At 41.6% G+C, this 17,964-nt stretch overlaps 1 protein-coding gene across 1 annotated transcript in view; it reads right to left on the bottom strand.

Moving 5' to 3' along the window:
• Positions 1-17,964, bottom strand: part of LOC126456806 (Down syndrome cell adhesion molecule-like protein Dscam2) — a 567,168-nt gene that overhangs the window by 191,945 nt on the left and 357,259 nt on the right. Inside the window, 2 exon segments of the mRNA XM_050092599.1 lie at positions 5,155-5,433; positions 11,341-11,492. Of these exon segments, the coding sequence (XP_049948556.1) occupies positions 5,155-5,433; positions 11,341-11,492 (431 nt within the window).

Genomic DNA, 17,964 nt, shown 5'->3' with positions numbered 1-17,964 from the left:
ATTATTTATTACCGAAAAACCACCGCACGCAGACTGTTACCTACACCGGGATTCGAACCACCACCTACAACAAAAGCGAGGCGGATAGAGCAAGGAATTTTTGAGAACTAGAACTGCTTGATGCAGAATTAAAACACCCCGCCAATGGATTGTTCGAGAATGGCTATTCGTCCGCTGAGATAAAAAAATCGTTGTGACACACAAGTGCCTGTTAAATCGGAAGTTTGCCTGCAATTACTGACAGTATAGGGAAAAATCTTGACGAAACGGATCATCACGGTAATATGCAAACCCACCTGGAAGGTGCTTGTTCTATCCGCCAGCTATATGAGATTGGAATAATAGAGAATTGTGAACGTGGTTCGATGAACCCTCTGCCAGGCACTTAAATGTGATTTGCAGAGTATCGATGTAGATGTAGATGTAGACGCTCAAACTGGCCAAGGATGCTCGCAAACCGCTGGAAAAAGCAGGAATTTATAGGATTCCGTGTAGCTGCGGGGAGGCGTACGTGGGTACTACAAGAACGGTCAAAAAGCGACTATAAAACCACAAAGGCAGCTGTAGAAGAGAAGAGATTGACAGACCAGTCTTTGCGGAATATGCTTTGCAGCCAGGAGACCACCAAATTCATTTTGATAGGACTCATATACTGGCAGCGACAGGCAGATACTATGAAGGGCTGCACAGAGAGGCCATAGAGATTTTTAAACACCGCAGGAATTTCAGTAGGAAGGAGGTGGGTGAGAACTTGAATGAGATCGATCCTGGTGCTGAAGAACAGTCTTCCACCATGGTCTGGCAGGAATAGCGGACGATGGCGTGCGACAACACCCAAGTGCGCCCGGGTATTCAAAGCATGTGACGTCATGTCAGTGTTCGGGAGGATGCGTAAACAGAATTTTGTTGTAATCAGTAGCGAGCCATTGTGTGAAACGAACGCTCGAAGAAGTTACGATCCCCACTGAAAATGTCCTCTGCAGGTGGGTTTTAACGCTAAATCAATCCGACCACGGCACAATATCCCGAAATATTTTATAAATTACTAGTTATTGTCTGCAGAAAAATATCAGAGGAGGGCACTAAAAACCACTTGAGCCCCAGCTGATCGCCGATGATGATGAAATGAACGTATGACACTGATGGCTGGGAATTCCCACCTGGGGAAGATCGGACGCCGAGTTGGGTGATTTGCATATAGACATGTCGATGAGGATGAAATGATGATGAGTACAACACAACACCCAATCCACGATCGGAGAAAATCTCCCACCTGGCCGGGAATCGAAACCGGGCCCACTGCGTGGCAATTAGAAGCGATGACCATTCAGGTAAGGAGGCAGACTGGTATACCGTGACGTCGTTGTCTTGTGTTGTAAGGCGCCACTTATGCCGTTTGTATATGTACACTTTGTGACGGTACGTCACATAAATATTGACATTTTTAGCGGTTGTAAATCGTAGTTTAAGTATTTTATGAATATAATTAGTGTAAAAGATATAGTCATTGTTCTTGAAACAACTGATATGCAGCGATAACATCTTTATTTAATGTCTATGAAAATAAAAAAGGATCGAAAGAGACGCGATTGTACGGCCGAGGAGGAAGGACATATTATGTGGGACACACACTGTTTTGTTTCGCTATACGGAAGGCAGCCATTGAGCGGCTATACATATTTTATGTAAGTTATTCGCATTTTGCTTAAGTAAACGTGTTATTATTATTACAAAATGAATTTCTTTGTAATAGTTGTCATCTCAAATGCTCGCAGTGGCTAATTATTTTTAATAAGCATTTTTTCAGTAATTGCGCTGCGAGAAGCTCATCTTCCGATGCAGCCTCTGGGCGGCCATTACGCGCCGAACTATTAATTTATTTATCAAAGTGTTAACAGTAAACGTAAATGTGAGAGATTTCGTTGTACGAATCTTTTAAAATTGCAACAGATAATTAATTTACGTTAAAGTTCATGTTTTTAAATTATACAGATTCCATGAGTTCAGTAAGTTTCATCTTGGCCGCTCCACGGCAATAATCGAAATTCTCTCAAGCCTTGCTTTGCAATCAACAAACAGAAATTAACAAAATTACATTCAATTCAGTTAACGGCAACTATATTTTAGTCATCACGTTCAATATCTAAAGTTGGTACATGAATAACTGAGGCCCTTCCAGAACCCGTTTCATATTTACTTATGCACGTAAGTAAAAGTGATAAGAAAAGACAATATCCCTGAGAGGAAGAATCATGCTGATACATTAAAAATAAAAATATATAATATATATATATATATATATATATATATATATATATATATGTAATTTCCTTTGTATGTGACGTAACGAATCTTCAAACCGACGTCACAACGTGTATGTCGTCGTTGTCGTCTCTTCTTTCCCTCGTCGATATCAGAGCATGAGAAATGTTTATGTTTGTGTTTACCAATTTGTTGTTGACAACACACAACTACACGGCCACGGTACCACCTGACTCCAGAATAGTATTAATATAGTATAAATATAGTATTAATATACCACTAATATAGTATAAAGATAGTGGGATTCGATGCAGCGTTATTTAAGTGTGATTTTATTCTTCACTTAATCTTTGAGACTCTAAGAACCAGCTCCTCTTAATCAGACCCAAAACTCGACTTGTAACGAGAGCACTTGCGAGCAGTCTGTCACAATATTAGTAATAGTAATACGTAAGGCTCTACACCACTATAAGAAAATATCACTGTTCATGAAATAACAAAATATAGGAATAAACTTCTTTATATCTTTCCTTTTATTCAATAAAATGATTTCAAATGTTTATTTCACACCCACAAATCGTTCACACCTCGATGTAGAGTGTAAATGTGTGCATGAAAAATGGTACACTGTTTCTGCTGATAACCACGTATGAACTTTTGCGTTGCTACGCTACTTCGACCAACAGGATTTATATTGGATTTTGAAATTGATCTTTCTATCCAAACTTACGTCCTCCAAAATGGCCCATCAACAGTGGGATAACCATCAAATATTCTATCGTTTCGCGATAATTAAGAATTCACGCAAATCGTATTTTCGTGAGTTTAAAGCAAACCATCCGTGGCGCGAAAGCAGTCTCGATACCGCGACACACTCGCGACGCTTACCAGCCTGTCACGAAATTGACCAGCATACATCTATAATCAATTCCAGGGCCATAATTCGCTCTACACGATTGTGTGCAATTGAACTTCGTCTGATCAATTATTTCTCGAATCGTAATCACTGATCCCGACATTGACCGTTCATAAACGCACAATTAACACTCTTTTTTTTCTAAGAGTAAAAGAATGACGTCACGTCATCTACATAGTTATTAAAATATTATTCCAAATGACCTCAAATATTTATGGTCATTATATTGTAACGCTAATAAAAATGTGATTTATTATCGGAAAATAAAACATAACAGACTGGAAATCGCACGTAACTAATTGACAGCTTTGCGTAGCGTCGGGACTTGATCACGCGAAACTATATAAAGAAATGCCCGAAATCTCAGTTTCTCCATACCAACTGACAGATACAAATACACTACTGGCAATTAAAATTGCTACTCCAAGAAGAAACGCAGATGATAAACGAGCATTCATTGGACAAATATATTACACTACAACTGACACGTGATTACATTTTCACGCAATTTGGCTGCATAGGTCCTGAGAAATCAGTACCCAGTACAACCACCTGTGACCGTAATAACGGCCTTGATACGTCTGGGCATTGAGTCAAACAGAGCTTGGATGGCGTGTACAGGTACAGCTGCCCATGCAGCTTCAGCACGATACCACAGTTCATCAAGCGTAATGACTGGTGTATTGTGACGAGCCAGTTGCTCGGCCGCCATTGACCAGACGTTTTCAATTGGTGACAGATGTGGAGAATGTGCTGGCCAATGCAGCAGTCGAACATTTTCTGTATCCAGAAAGGCCCGTACAGGACCTGCAACATGCGGTTGTGCATTATCCTGCTGAAATTTAGGGTTTAGCAGGGATCGAATGAAGATTAGAGCCACGGGTCGTAACACATCTGAAATGTAACGTCCACTGTTCAAAGTGCCGTCAATGCGAAGAAGAGGTGACCGAGACGAGTAACCAATGGCAACCCATAACATCACGCCGGGTGATACGCCAGTATGGCGATGACGAATACACGCTTCCAATGTACGTTCACCGCGATGTCGCCAGACACGGATGCGATCATCATATGCTGAAAATAGAACCTGGATTCATCCGAAAACATGACGTTTTGCCATTCGTGCACCCAGCTTCGTCATTGAGTACACTATCGCAGGCGCTCCTGTCTGTCATGCAGCGTCAAGGGTAACCGCAGCCACGGTCTCCGAGCTGATAGTCCATGCTGCTGCAAACGTCGTCGAACTGTTCGTGCAGATGGTTGTTGTCTCGCAAACGTTCCCATCTGTTGACTCAGGGATCGAGACGTGGCTCCAACGATCCGTTACAACCATGCGGATAAGATGCCTGTCATCTCGACTGCTAGTGATACGAGGCCAGTGGGACTCAGCACGGCGTTCGGTATTACCCTCCTGAATCCACCGATTCGACATTCTGCTGACAGTCATTGGATCTCGACCAACGCGAGTAGCAATGTGGCGATACGATAAACCGCAATCGCGACCCTTATCAAAGTCGGAAACGTGATGGTACGCATTCCTCCTCCTTACACGAAGCATCAGAACAACGTTTCACCAGGCAACGCCGGTCAACTGCTGTTTGTGTATGAGAAATCGGTTGGCAACTTTCCTCGTGTCAGCACGTTGTAGGTGTCGCCACCGGCGCCAACCTTGTGTGAATGCTCTGAAAAGCTAATCATTTGCATATCACAGCATCTTCTTCCTGTCGGTTAAATTTCGCGTCAGTAGCGCGTCATCTTCGTGGTGTAGCAATTTTAATGACCAGTAGTGAAAGATATTCAAGATTTAATAGATCAATCCCGACCTGTAATGCTATACGGTGTCAAATGGATCACTAACACTACAGCCCTTCAGTATGCACAAATTATATCTGGTGCCACTGAGCAACGTCCTGGAGGGTGCAGCAGTATTTTTGTTGGGGGGCAGTGTAAGAAGAGCGCGAGGCTGGGCTACTCACTGCTGACGGAGAGCTGGACCTCGCCGCGCGCCACCTCGCCCGTGGTGCCGCGCACCTTGCACACGTACGAGCCGGCGTCCACGCTGGGGTCCACGTGCAGCACGTGCAGCGCCGCGCCGCCCTCGCGCAGCTCGTGGCGCAGGTCCGCCTTCACGGTCAGCCCGCGCCGCTCCCACGAGATGGAGCTCACCGGGTAGCCGGCGTAGGGGCAGCGCAGCGTCGCGTTCCCGGACTCCACGGCGCGCACCGGGCCCGGCAGCTGCCGCACGTACGGCGGCCCTGTACAGCAACACGCAGCGAGCGCTTTAATGGGCCGCAGCGGAGCGGGGCAGACAGTCAGCTACAAAATAACAACACAGCACTGCAGTTCTGAATCAGTTTTAGGATTCCGTACCCCAGTCGGTAAAAACGGAATCCTTACACATACAGGACCACTTTGTTGCTCATTTGTCTGTCTGTCTGCCTGCCAAGACTCCCTCTCCTCACAAGGGCCTGTGTCTCTATTGTCAGGGTTTTCGAAAATTATTGAAAAAGTATTCCTTTCAAAACTAATTACATTCTTCGACAAGAGTAATGTTATTTCTGGATGTCAACATGGCATCAGACCACAGAGATCAATTGAAATTGCCACTTTCAATCTGATAAACCATGTTCTAAATGCAGTGGACAACCACAGAAATACCTCAGGTTTATTCTTGGACCTAACAAAAGCTTTTTATGTGATTGATCATTCTATACTCCTGAGGAAGCTCGAATGGAATGGTGTAAGAGGTGTGGTAAATCAGTGGATTAAATCATATTTGGAATATCGCTCTCAGGTAACTGACATTAAGTACATGGAAGGAAATGAACTCCAGGTACACCTTTCTGAACCATGTGGACTAAGTCATGGTGTTCCACAGGGCTCCATTTTAGGTCCCTTTCTTTTTTTTGGTCTACATTAATGATTTCCCATCACACTTTAGGGATTCTGAACCAGTACTGTTTGCAGATGACACCATTCTATTGATTGAAGGGAATAATGAAGAAAGTCTTACTACATCTGCAAAAGATATTACAAAAGGATTATCTGAATGGTTTACCAGAAACAGGCTAATAGTTAATCCCCAAAAAACGGTACTCATCAATTTCCACACTGATCAAAATAAAAATCCGGCACAACCTGTAATATGTATAGATGGTGGTGGTGGTGGTTAGTGTTTAACGTCCCGTCGACAACGAGGTCATGAGAGACGGAGCGCAAGCTCGGGTTAGGGAAGGATTGGGATGGAAATCGGCCGTGCCCTTTCAAAGGAACCATCTCGGCATTCGCCTGAAGCGATTTAGGGAAACCACGGAAAACCTAAATCAGGATGGCCGGAGACGGGATTGAATCGTCTATGTATAGATAACCAAAACATTAGTGCTGTCAATGAAACTAAATTTCTTGGGATTCATATCCAGGAAAACCTTAATTGGAACACTCATATCACATCCCTAAATTCAAAACTAGAAAAAATGAGCTTTGTGGTGAGAATTCTCTGCAACAGTACTAGTGCAGAAACAGTTAGGGCTGTATACTTTGCTCGTGTACATTCAGTACTGAAGTACAGTATTATTTTCTAGGGGAATGTACATCAGGTCATAGCAGTTTTCAGGAAACAAAAGGCAATTATAAGAATAATGAAACAAGTGAGCAGCAGAAAATCATGCAAACCTTTCTTTAAAGATCTAAAGATCCTACCCTTTCCCTGCATTTATATACTGGAAGTAGTCACGCATGTCAAAAAAAGCATCTGAGAAAAGAAAACGTTTTTCCTCAAAACAAAAGTGTCCTTGATTACAGTACCAGGTCAGACAGTGACATACATGTTAATCATTGTAACACCGCATTATGCCAAAAAGGTGTATATCATGCGGGAATAAAACTTTACAACAGATTACCAAGACATATAAAATCTCTTACGGAACTACAAAGCTTTAAAAAGTCTGTGACATCCTACCTTCTGAAAAACTGCTACTATTCAATCTCACAATATCTTATGCAAGAAAAAATGTAATTTGTATCTTTAATTGTAGAAATAAGTTATAAATATACAGTATTTCAAAAACTTGTAATTATTAACTGTATAGATCCAATTTGTCATAAAAATTTATAAAATGTATGTTTGACATTTGAAAATCCAATAGCTAAAAAGGTTTTCTGTCCAACATCCTGTGTACAATATATGTACTTAAAAAGAGATTTATATGGAGAAATAAATAAATAAATAAATATGGAACCTCCACATCGCACCGTCCTCAGATTTAGTTATACGTTAGCGCAGTGGATAGGCCTTCATAGTTCCACACAACTTCTTCCTGTTTTCTCGATTGATCTGTGTTCAGTTTCTCAAGGCCTATTCACTGTGCCAACTTATAACTAAATCTGAGGGGTGTGTGATGGGAGGTTCCCTTGTCAGGAACGCATAGAGGTATCACGCTGAAATTTATGTCACATACTAGGGTCTATGGCTCCTTGGTGATGTCAAAACGAGATTAAAAAGACGCGGCCATGTGTGTGTCATATATTTCGATACTCGCAAACGCACTCATTAAAACCTATAGAATATTTCCCGTTGACTCTGGGTAGTGAAAATTGACAAGAAGCAAAGTTTCACAGTACAAGAAAAGGAAAATTCCGAAAATTTTTAATTTATGATTTATTATTTATTTATTTACACGAATTGGCCAACGAAGGACCGCGTTACAAATTCTATTTCATATTCACTTTTTTCTTTCTCTTCTCTCGGGCTGCTCTTCTGCCTGCTGTCATTTTTGCCAGATGTTCAGCTGTTAGTTTCTTGTTGTCTTCGGTTTGGGAGCCTCCTGAAAAAACTCGAATTCAGTTATTGCCTTTCTGTACTTCTCCCTATTCATTGCGTCCATTTCTGTAAGTCTAAGTTCACTGAGGTCTTTCTTTACTCCTTGCAACCAAGAGTTGGGTGTTTTCCTCTGCTGAATTATATTGAAGATTTTCTTAGTTAATCTGCCATCATCCATTCTCACCAGATGACCAAAGAACTTCAGCCTTCTCTTTCTCATTTCCGTTGTGACTGGATTAATAAATTGGTAGATCTTCTCAGTGCCCATCTTTACCCACTTTGCACCAAATTTTTTTGTCTCCACCAAGAATCTTCCTCAGGATTACTCTTTCCTTCTTCTCGGGCTCATCTATTAGTCCTTTGTTCTTGAGGGAGCGTGTTTCTGCTGCATATTGAACTTCTGTTCTCCTCACTGTATTGTAGTGTAATAACTTTGCATTTCGAGACAGGCATTTTCTGTTGTACAGCTTCTGTGTCAAAATGTGTGCCCTCCTAAGTTTAGCTACTTGAAGTTTGACAGCTTCTTTTTCTATGCCAGTATTCATTATTGTTTCTCCCCAATATTTAAAGTGTTTGACTCTTTCGATACATCCAATAATTGTGTGCAATTCTTTGATTTTATTATATTTGTTAGACATAGATTTAGTTTTTTATTGTCATATTTGTAAACCAAATTTAGCTGCATGATTTGCTAAGATTTCTATTTGTTTAATTGCATCTGTAATTTCTAATTATATTACATAAAATATTTTTTGCCGTTTGTTGTTCTTCTGTTTAGACCCCTTTTCCTCAGAAACTTGTAGAGATATCAAAATGAAATTTATGTTGGGTATTAAGGCGTACGTGTCTACGGTCTCTTGGCAGTGTAAAAAATTTAAACTTTTAAGTTTGTGCAGTCAAACGATACGGCCATTTATGTCACGTGTATTTCGATACTCTCAAACCCACTTATCAAAAGCTGTAGCATACTTCCCATTGACCTAAAATCATAAAATATGTCAATAAGCAATGTTTCACAGTAAAAGCAAAGGGAAAAACGCGAAAATCGTTAATTTGTAATAAAATCAGATAAAAAATGTATTTTTTTGCTATTTTGTCGGTCTGTCTGTCCGTCTGTTAATACCCCATTTTCTCATGAATGGATAGAGGTGTTAAGTTGAAGTTTATGCCAAATATTAATGTCTACTGTCCCTTGCAAGTAAGCTTCTAAGTCAATACAATCCAGAAGATACGGCCAGATATGTCAAATGTTTTGATACTCACAAACTCACTCATCAAGACCTGTAGGTCAGTGGTTCCTAACCTTTCTTAGACCACTACTCCTGAGTGCAATCAGAGATTACATACTATCCTCGCCTCCTTCCCCCACCCCCCACCTGTTGCCCCCACTCCCCCACATTATCACCAACTTAAGCACCTAATTAAACTCTACAATGAAAGGCTTTTCTTGGAACACTTTTATTTGTAAAACGATGAAAGATTAATGATATTTAGTTTGTGTGTGTGTGTGTGTGTGTGTGTGTGTGTGTGTGTGTGTGTGTGTCTGTATGTATATATTAGAATGAATGACGAAGGAATTCGTAGTGCATCGCAAGTGCTACCCACAACTCCTTCTCAGTAGTAATACTCAGGGCACATATTGGTTGAAAGCACTGATGATGGCTGTTAATCAGTTGAAATTGATTTGCCAAAGTGAATAAATAAAACATGATTTTGCGACTGGTTGCTGCATATTTGGTAATTTGATGGTTTACGGTCGCTGCACGACTTGGGAACCATCATTAATAAAATATTTGTCTCGATCCCCAGTCTGTCCCTGGGCCCACTGGTCGACTCTCCACTGCTCACCCTACGGAGTTCACCTGCAATTGGCGTCACCCCTTCAATGTGGACCGTCCAGTGTGTGTACAAGGGATGGTATACCAGTCACAGCGTAACAACATGGCATAAGGAAAGTGATCGTATACAGGCCCTAACTGACAGATATAGATACGAGTGTCGCGGCTTGTCAATGACAATTTGTTTCAGATCTGACAGGAATTGGTGCTTAAATGAATTCTCACCCATATCAAACATTCATGGAGGTGTATTTCGCCTTTGCAGCTAAAAAAGGGCAGTTAGTTTTTTGTCATATGCATATCGCTTCTTTTATTTGTGAAGTATTTTCAGTGGCCTGTAATACATGCTTGTCTTGTGTATATAATAAATGTGTTATATAGTAGGTACGATTAAGTTACTGTATTACGTTTGCTCTTGTTTTTTAAGTTTAGAAACAACTTTTGCAGCACAAGTCTAGTGAGGTTAAATTATCATTTTTGATGTTGTTAATCCATGTGTGTCATGCTGAAGTCTAAATACATCATTGGGACTCCATATGTCAGAAAAATCCCGGTTACATACTTTATAATACTACATACTATCTTCGAGACAGAACACTTTTCTTAAGGAAAACCCTTGACTTCAGTTCCAACCACATTCGGGTGCTCTCTGTGGTAGATACATTGATTATTAATCCATATATGTGCTTATGAATGACAAATGTTCCACAACATATACCAATGACTTAACGTGACAAGAGACTAAGAAGTAATTTCTGTGATGAGCATTTTTCTGCTGCTAGAGAACTATTGGGTTGCAAAAGTGCTGTTCACTGAATTACTATGAAACATTTATACCTGATATAATTAAATATTACTTGAGACACATGAGTCTCAAATTTACTTACGATAATGTTAGAAGTTTAAGAAATGAATTAAAATTATCATAGATAAATTTGAGACTCATACGTCTCAGGGAAAATTTAGTTATATTAACTCTATTGATCACCTACTCCTGAGGTACAAGCAGTATTTCCCCATTACGTTCAAAGCTGAGGTACTGTGTCAAAACCGGAAAACCTATGCAATAGTGACGATTTAAGAAGAGGAAAATAAGCTGAAGATGTAAATTGAAGTTTTCGTTAGGGAGGGCAATAGACTAGAGTAGTCCGTGCGGCGACGTTATCTATATTGCTGCGGTGGTGTAATTGATAGCACACCTGCATAGTAAGCAGAAAGACATGGGTTCATGTTCTAGATGTTGCACAAATTTTAATTCAGTTTTTCAGCTTCTAACATTATAATAATATCAAACACTCTATATAGTACAGCGTACAAATCAACGTCTGCTTGCATTACTTTGTTTTTAATAGCAGATGCAACTGCACATGTAGAGAATTTCACACCCAGCAGCGAGTAATTAGTTACGAACTGTGACAGTTCTAAAAAAATTACAGTGCACGTTTAGTGCTATTGGCATAGTTATCTGAGTAAAAAAACGACAGTATATAATGGGAAATACTGACCGTAAATGTTGAGCCTGGCTTCATAGAACACAGTTCCCATGGAGTTGGCAGCACTGCAGGTATACAGGCCTCCATCTTGTACACGGACTGACGAGATGTTCACGTGACTGATAACATCGCCAGCTTGATCAACATATTGCCCGATTGTGTACCTGAAACCAAAGTACGAGGAAGGAAAATTAATTTATGCGTGTACAAAAAATAATTTTTGTTTCTGCGGCATTTAAGATATTTTCTTTTAGCACATATCCATTAGTGATAGCAAATACATTAATTGTTCAGAATCCAAGACGTCGCATTTTCCAGTGACCAGACAGAGTACTGACAATTACATACATATAGCCCGCTTCCAAGGTAAGAGAGATGTTATTACAGTTCACGTGTGTGCAGTTTATCTTTCTGAAGAGTTGAAATGTGGTAACAGGACTATTGGTAGCCTATAAACAATTGTAAAGTTAATTACATTTTCATTTTCAGTTCCTTTAATATACAGTAAGTTCATGCAGTATAGTTCGTGCAGACAGATGTGCACATTAGTAAATTATGACCTCTCCTACGCCTTGGAGACCAGAATTGAATATCTACCAAGGCACCTCTAAGCTGAAAGGTGTAGGACAGCAGATGATCTCAGAGAATATCTGCCTGTCTAGCCCTACGTCTAATCTATGCAAAATGGAAACTTAAGAAAGTTCACACCTTGTGATGTCACCACCCCGGATTAGCATTAGGCAGTGAGTCTAGATTCGTGTCAGCAATGTTTCTGTGATTTTCAGCTCTCAATTATGCAGCTTTACTGAGTTTTATCTGTATGGTCGACTCCTGTCAATCATAAAATATTGTTACAAAATGGCTCTGAGCACTATGGGACTTAACATCTGAGGTCATCAGTCTCCAATATTGTTACACCAGAGAGTAAGTTTGTGTCTATGCTTGAATTTTTTGAAGTTCTACTCAGTGAGCTCAGGGCAGAGAAGGATAGCTCTGGGCTGGTGTGCCAGTCAGAATGTCAATAAGATGTACCGCCGATGTAATGGACGTCAGAGCACCAGGGGAGTATTGCCACACAACCTCCAAGTGAGGAAAGTAGAAACTCAAAGGCGGCAGTGGTACATAACGTTTTGTAACTTCAGCGCCAGAGCTTATAGCAATAATCAAACGTTGCAGAAATACCTGAGCTCAGTGCCCTAAAATAATTACTGAATTACCATAGAAAGGTAAGAAGTGCTGACGAGACCGACAAACGAGGGCAAACGCGGTGATCAACCAAGAGCCACTTTGTCGTAGGCGTTTGCCCGGCCCTTTAAATAACGAAGCTTTCATAGCTCAAAGACACACCCATTCGTGCTGCCATCCAGTCTGTGTCGCTAGAACCAAAGAGAATGACGGCCTGTTGGGTTTCAATGATCGACGATGATTTGCCTTCCATCAGCTTGCTGACTTCAACACCGAGACGCAGACAACATGAAGCATAACATAGCTTCGGTGAGCCATTGTTGCCTGCTGGAACATCACAGATGAGGAACAGATTCACGCATGGCAAGTCCTCTTCCAGTGAGGGTGAACTGTGGATGAACTGTAAGCTGTCATCTCCGTGCTGACCAGATGTGGCGTATTTGCGCAGCCCCTGGACAATCCGTGAACATTTTTGCAGTCTTGGTCGATCCATGGTGGATGATAACGGCTCACTCTTCACTACAATTGACCTTCTGGTCCACAGTCGGCTGTGCTCATCTGAGTGTGCGAAGTAGAGATGGGCAAACTCGTTCATCCTTGGGAACTAGTTCACTGCTGATCGTTCTTTTTTGGGAACCGTTCGTTTTTACTCGTTCATTTGTGCTTGGTATATGGTTCTTATGAAAAACTGAAAACTAGTAGTGTAGGTGACTGAAGGATGGAGGGCACCAAGATGGGGCACTTGCCTCCCCCCTGAAGTATAGAGTTTTTATTCATTACAGAATTCTTACACACTTTTAGAAGTAATTTCTGTGATTTTGCAGAACCTCTCGTTTAGCCAACTGTAGCGTTGTGTGGCTGATCGCAGGGAAATAATATAGGGTGGCGCACGGAAAACCGGCCCCGAGTACAGACTACTCGCCAATTACGGACGATGTGTTGCCCGTTACGAGCAGATACAACAAACAGACAAACATTTAATAATTATGCAGTGAAGAAATAACAAGCTAATGCAAGCAACAATTGCGAAACAATCGATGACGATGTGTAGATAGCCGGAGAAGAGAATATGAAAATCTCACGCGACGCTCGTGGGCTATAGCACATGTAGTTTTGTAAACCTGTTGGTGGCTGTTTCCCAACTTAATAGACCACAAGCGTCTTGTATAAAATTATTCGTTTAGACTTCCACTACATAGCTATGCTACGTTGTAAACAATAATCTTTTACACCCTATATATACTTCACGTTGTCTCTGAGTTCGTAGGCGAAGTAGAGACTTTATGGAAGCATAAAATAAAATGTGGTTTTCTCATCATACTTGCTTCACACGCTTAGTAAAAATTAGGTTTCTATGTTGCATCATTAAAGTTAATGCAGCAATAATAATAATAACAATTAAGTTCGCAGTAATAAAGTTTTTGGTTTGAAAGCTCCTTCTGAACAAATGTTTTTGAGATAATAATTAAATACGATTTTATGGCAAGCCAAGTCTTTTCAAATGGAGAGGGACCGCTTTTCCTACTGAGCCAAAATGACCCACAACCCACTTTTTTCCCCAAAGAAACCAAACTAACAGGTAATGCAAATTGGAAACAACCAAACTTAAAAATAATTAGAGCCTTCCTAAATATAATGTTTTGTATATGAAAGATACACGAAAATCCTTTTATATGAATTTCTTACACTAAAAATTAAGCAAATTATTGAAAGTTAGTTGCTAAATCAAGTCGATAAAACCAAAAAGTATATGAATAACAAAACAAACTTGCCTTGTTATAAGTATGTCTTCTGCTGTTCATCGATATAATGAAGTGAGCTGATATGCCCTTTTTTTGCCTGAAAAGACGTACCTATGACATACAACGTAATTTTTATGTAATTCACGTAACTATAAAATACTTTTTGATTACCGGTCGTGAACGCTGAATAGTCAGAGCCAAGTGAAAGAACAGTTTGGAACACATGTAAAATGGGCGAGCGCAGTGAACGAAACGAACATCTGGATACTGAACTAACTAGGAGCAGTCAGCAGTGGAAATGAGACAGGTGGTCAGGCGAAGAACGACGAGTGCGGCCGAGGGAGACCGAGGCTGGAACGAGAGCTGCCCAAGTGACCGCCGCGACCGAAGTGAACTAGTGAACTATGAACCGATCGTTCCTCGTTCCCGGGAACTATAAGTAGACCGCTGCGACCGAAGTGGACTATGAACCGATCATTCCTTGGAATTCGTTCCTCGGTCCTTGCATTCATCTTGGTGAACCGTTCCTTTGCACCAGTTCGTTCGCGAACTACCCATCTCCAGTGCAAAGGACTGTCTATGGGAGCACTGAGATGGGAACCACATTGCACCTCACAACAATCGGATGGATGGTGCCTTCCTGCCCCGAGCTGCTGCCAGCACAGCACTAAACTATGCCTCATTGACCTACGGCAGCGAAGTCAAGAGTCGCTAATGAGGTGTCAGCACCTCTTTGCAGCGCTCCCTTACGCTCGGTCACCGACAGCTGCCCTGAGACACTTTATAACTCTGTAAACTCAGCATGAGGAATAACTGTTGTTGCAGACACCACTACATCTCTGATGCTTCCAGACATGAACTGGGCCACTCACCCACACTTCATATCCAGTCTCACGCACACAATTGGACCGGAGCTCACTGGATAGACACACTGGTGTCAGAATTGGCTGTCACCTCAGGACTGCAGTATCACTGGAACCACGCCTGCTGCCATTCCTGGGAAGATGGCTCGACTTCTGCAGGCTGCAGTTTCGTCGACGTAAGGTAAGGCGAGCGCAGTATTTTTTTGACGTTTTTGTTCGACTGTAAGGATCATAAGGACTCGACGAGTTCTTTTTCAAGTGTCTAGTTGTGTCGATATATATATAGGATAAAGGAAGTGAACGCAGACAATGGGCAAAGATCGTGTGTATCAATTTTTACCATTTTAAATGGGTACTATATTTCATTGTGAGCCTAGCTTGCCCACTGTCTTTAAGTATGTGGCCGTGATATTCATGAGTAGTCACTCTGTTGGAACCATAGGTGTTAAGTCCCATAGTGCTCAGAGCCATTTGAACCATTTTTTGAACTGCGGACGATCTGTAGCCTACCATCTCCACACCGACCATTAACGACAAATTCGCGCAGCTGCCTGGCCAATCTACAAACATTTGCTGCAGTCTTGGTCAATCCACGGTGGATCGACCAGTCTTCATGATAACCAATTGCCTGGACCACCCTTGGCTGTACTCACCTGAGCCCACGACATCCTGTGTACGAGGACGCTCGGTTGGAAATCGCACTGTACAGCAGAACGTCTGGGTGGGCAATGCCATCTAATTCCCCTCGCTGCTATCGGCACAACACGAGGCCGTGGCCCCCTGACCTAAAGCGGTGACGTCACGAGTTGCTGAAAAGGCGTCAGCACTTTTTCGTGGCCAGCACGCTAGCCTGGCCGCCGACCAGGGTCCTGAGCATGTAAACTCAACCTGGCAATGTAGCAAATGCTACTGTGTCACTGACGTCTCCGGGCATAAACTCGACCACTTACCCACACTCCATGCCTGACCTCCTGCATAAAACACGAATTCAGTTCTCCAGATCACAACAGAATATTCCATCAGGAAAAACTAGAGTAACAAGAAACGTTTTAGTTCTGTTCGACTGTGAAACTGCATGGACGTAAACGGAAGACACATGTGTAGGATAGAAAAATTGCCATTTTGGCGTGAATAGATGAGTCAAGTATTACTGAGTCCCAGGCAGGAGAATAATGCATCTCTGTAAGTCGTATAACCAACGCAGCTGTTTTTAACACTGTTATGTTATTTCATCGCCGGGTAAAAAGTGGTTCAAATGGTTCTGAGCACTATGGGACTTAACTTCTAAGGTCATCAGTCCCCTAGAACTTAGAACTACTTAAACCTAACTAACCTAAGGACATCACACACATCCATGCCCGTAGCGGTCGCGCGGTTCCAGACTGTAGCGCCTAGAACCGCTTGGCCACACCGACCGGCCCATCGCCGGGTAAACTCGGAAACTGTACCCTTATAACGAAGCCAGTTTCCTCTCTGGGTGTTCGTCTATGCCTAACTCCAAAAAATAAAGGTCGATAATTTCCAGCTCCTTTATACATGAGACTAAAATAAAATTATTTAAGCTTTCTTATGGGAAGAGTACTTTCAAAATTCTTCTTTTTTGCAATAAAATGAAAATATATTGTTAAAATAATATCGCCAGGGACAGAAAGAAAAGTTAAAGAATGCTGTTAAATTTTTGGAACCAAAGATAACAGCAAAGCCGGACGGTCATAGCATAAATACAAGAAAATTTCAACGTATACGAAACAAGCAGATGTAGTTCAAGCAGAAGGAATTCCCGCATCAGGTCCCATTTTAAACAGGAGGGCTATGTGATGCTCTGAAGACTGAAGGAAAGTTTAATGATTTATAAGGACACCTGATTCCATTCAAATATTGGTATAGGAATTCGAGAAATTGTTGTTTAACGCTAGGAACTTAGTGCCAACAAGGACGCTGATGATGCTGTTTACGATGAGTTCTTCAGTTACGTTGAACAAATTAATCTTATCCCAGAAGGGCTACAAAGCTGGCGAAGGTGGAGTGTTTGACAGTTGGACTTTCAGGCTGAAGTGCATGCTATCGAACATACGCCTATTACGAGAGTGTGCTGAAAAGTAATGCCTAAGATTTTTTACGAGAAAACTTTTAAAGCTTTTTAAATGAAAGAAAGTATATCAACTTTCTACATCTTTGTTCTTATGTATACATATTTTTTCCCAACGTAGTCACCCTGGCGACGAATACCTTTCCCCCAATGAGAGAGCAGTTTGTCGATACCGTCACTGTAGACTGTTTGATCGTTGCAGACGTCGCAGCGCTCGTCTATGGTCTTGGATTGTCATATTAGAAGAGAGTGTTTCATGTGAAGACGAACTCTTCAGTTTTCTGGCGGTTTCTTACGCGCTGACATAGCTGCATAACACGCTGCCAATTTACACACTACAATTCGCAGCCCTCAAGTGGCAGAGGGCTGCAACTCGGGTCAGCGAAGCGAGAAAGTCGACTGAGTAACATGCAAGACCTCAACCGATATTGAGAAGAGAAGAGGCGTTTTGAATGGCAACTTGGGGTGTTAAAACCTCAGCCCTTCATCACCATCATCAGCCATTTAACATCCACTACTCGACAAAGGCTTCCTCTAGATTTTTACATAAATTTTAATACATTCAGTAGCACTCATCCATGTTGCTTGATAGGTGTCATGTATAATTTTGGTACGTGCATTTTTGGTACCTGAATCGATTGTGAGCGAGCAGTGATGTTGTAAGCTGTATCACAGAAGTTAAGCTAACATCTTTGGGCTGCGCGAGGGCGCAGGGGGCAGACAATGTTTATCTCTGGCAGCGAGTGGAGTCGAAGTT

The sequence above is a fragment of the Schistocerca serialis genome, chromosome 1, assembly GCF_023864345.2.
Source record: "Schistocerca serialis cubense isolate TAMUIC-IGC-003099 chromosome 1, iqSchSeri2.2, whole genome shotgun sequence".
Classification (NCBI taxonomy): domain Eukaryota; kingdom Metazoa; phylum Arthropoda; class Insecta; order Orthoptera; family Acrididae; genus Schistocerca; species Schistocerca serialis.
Note: the sequence above shows the minus strand (reverse complement) of the source record. Positions and strands in the feature narration are given on the sequence as shown.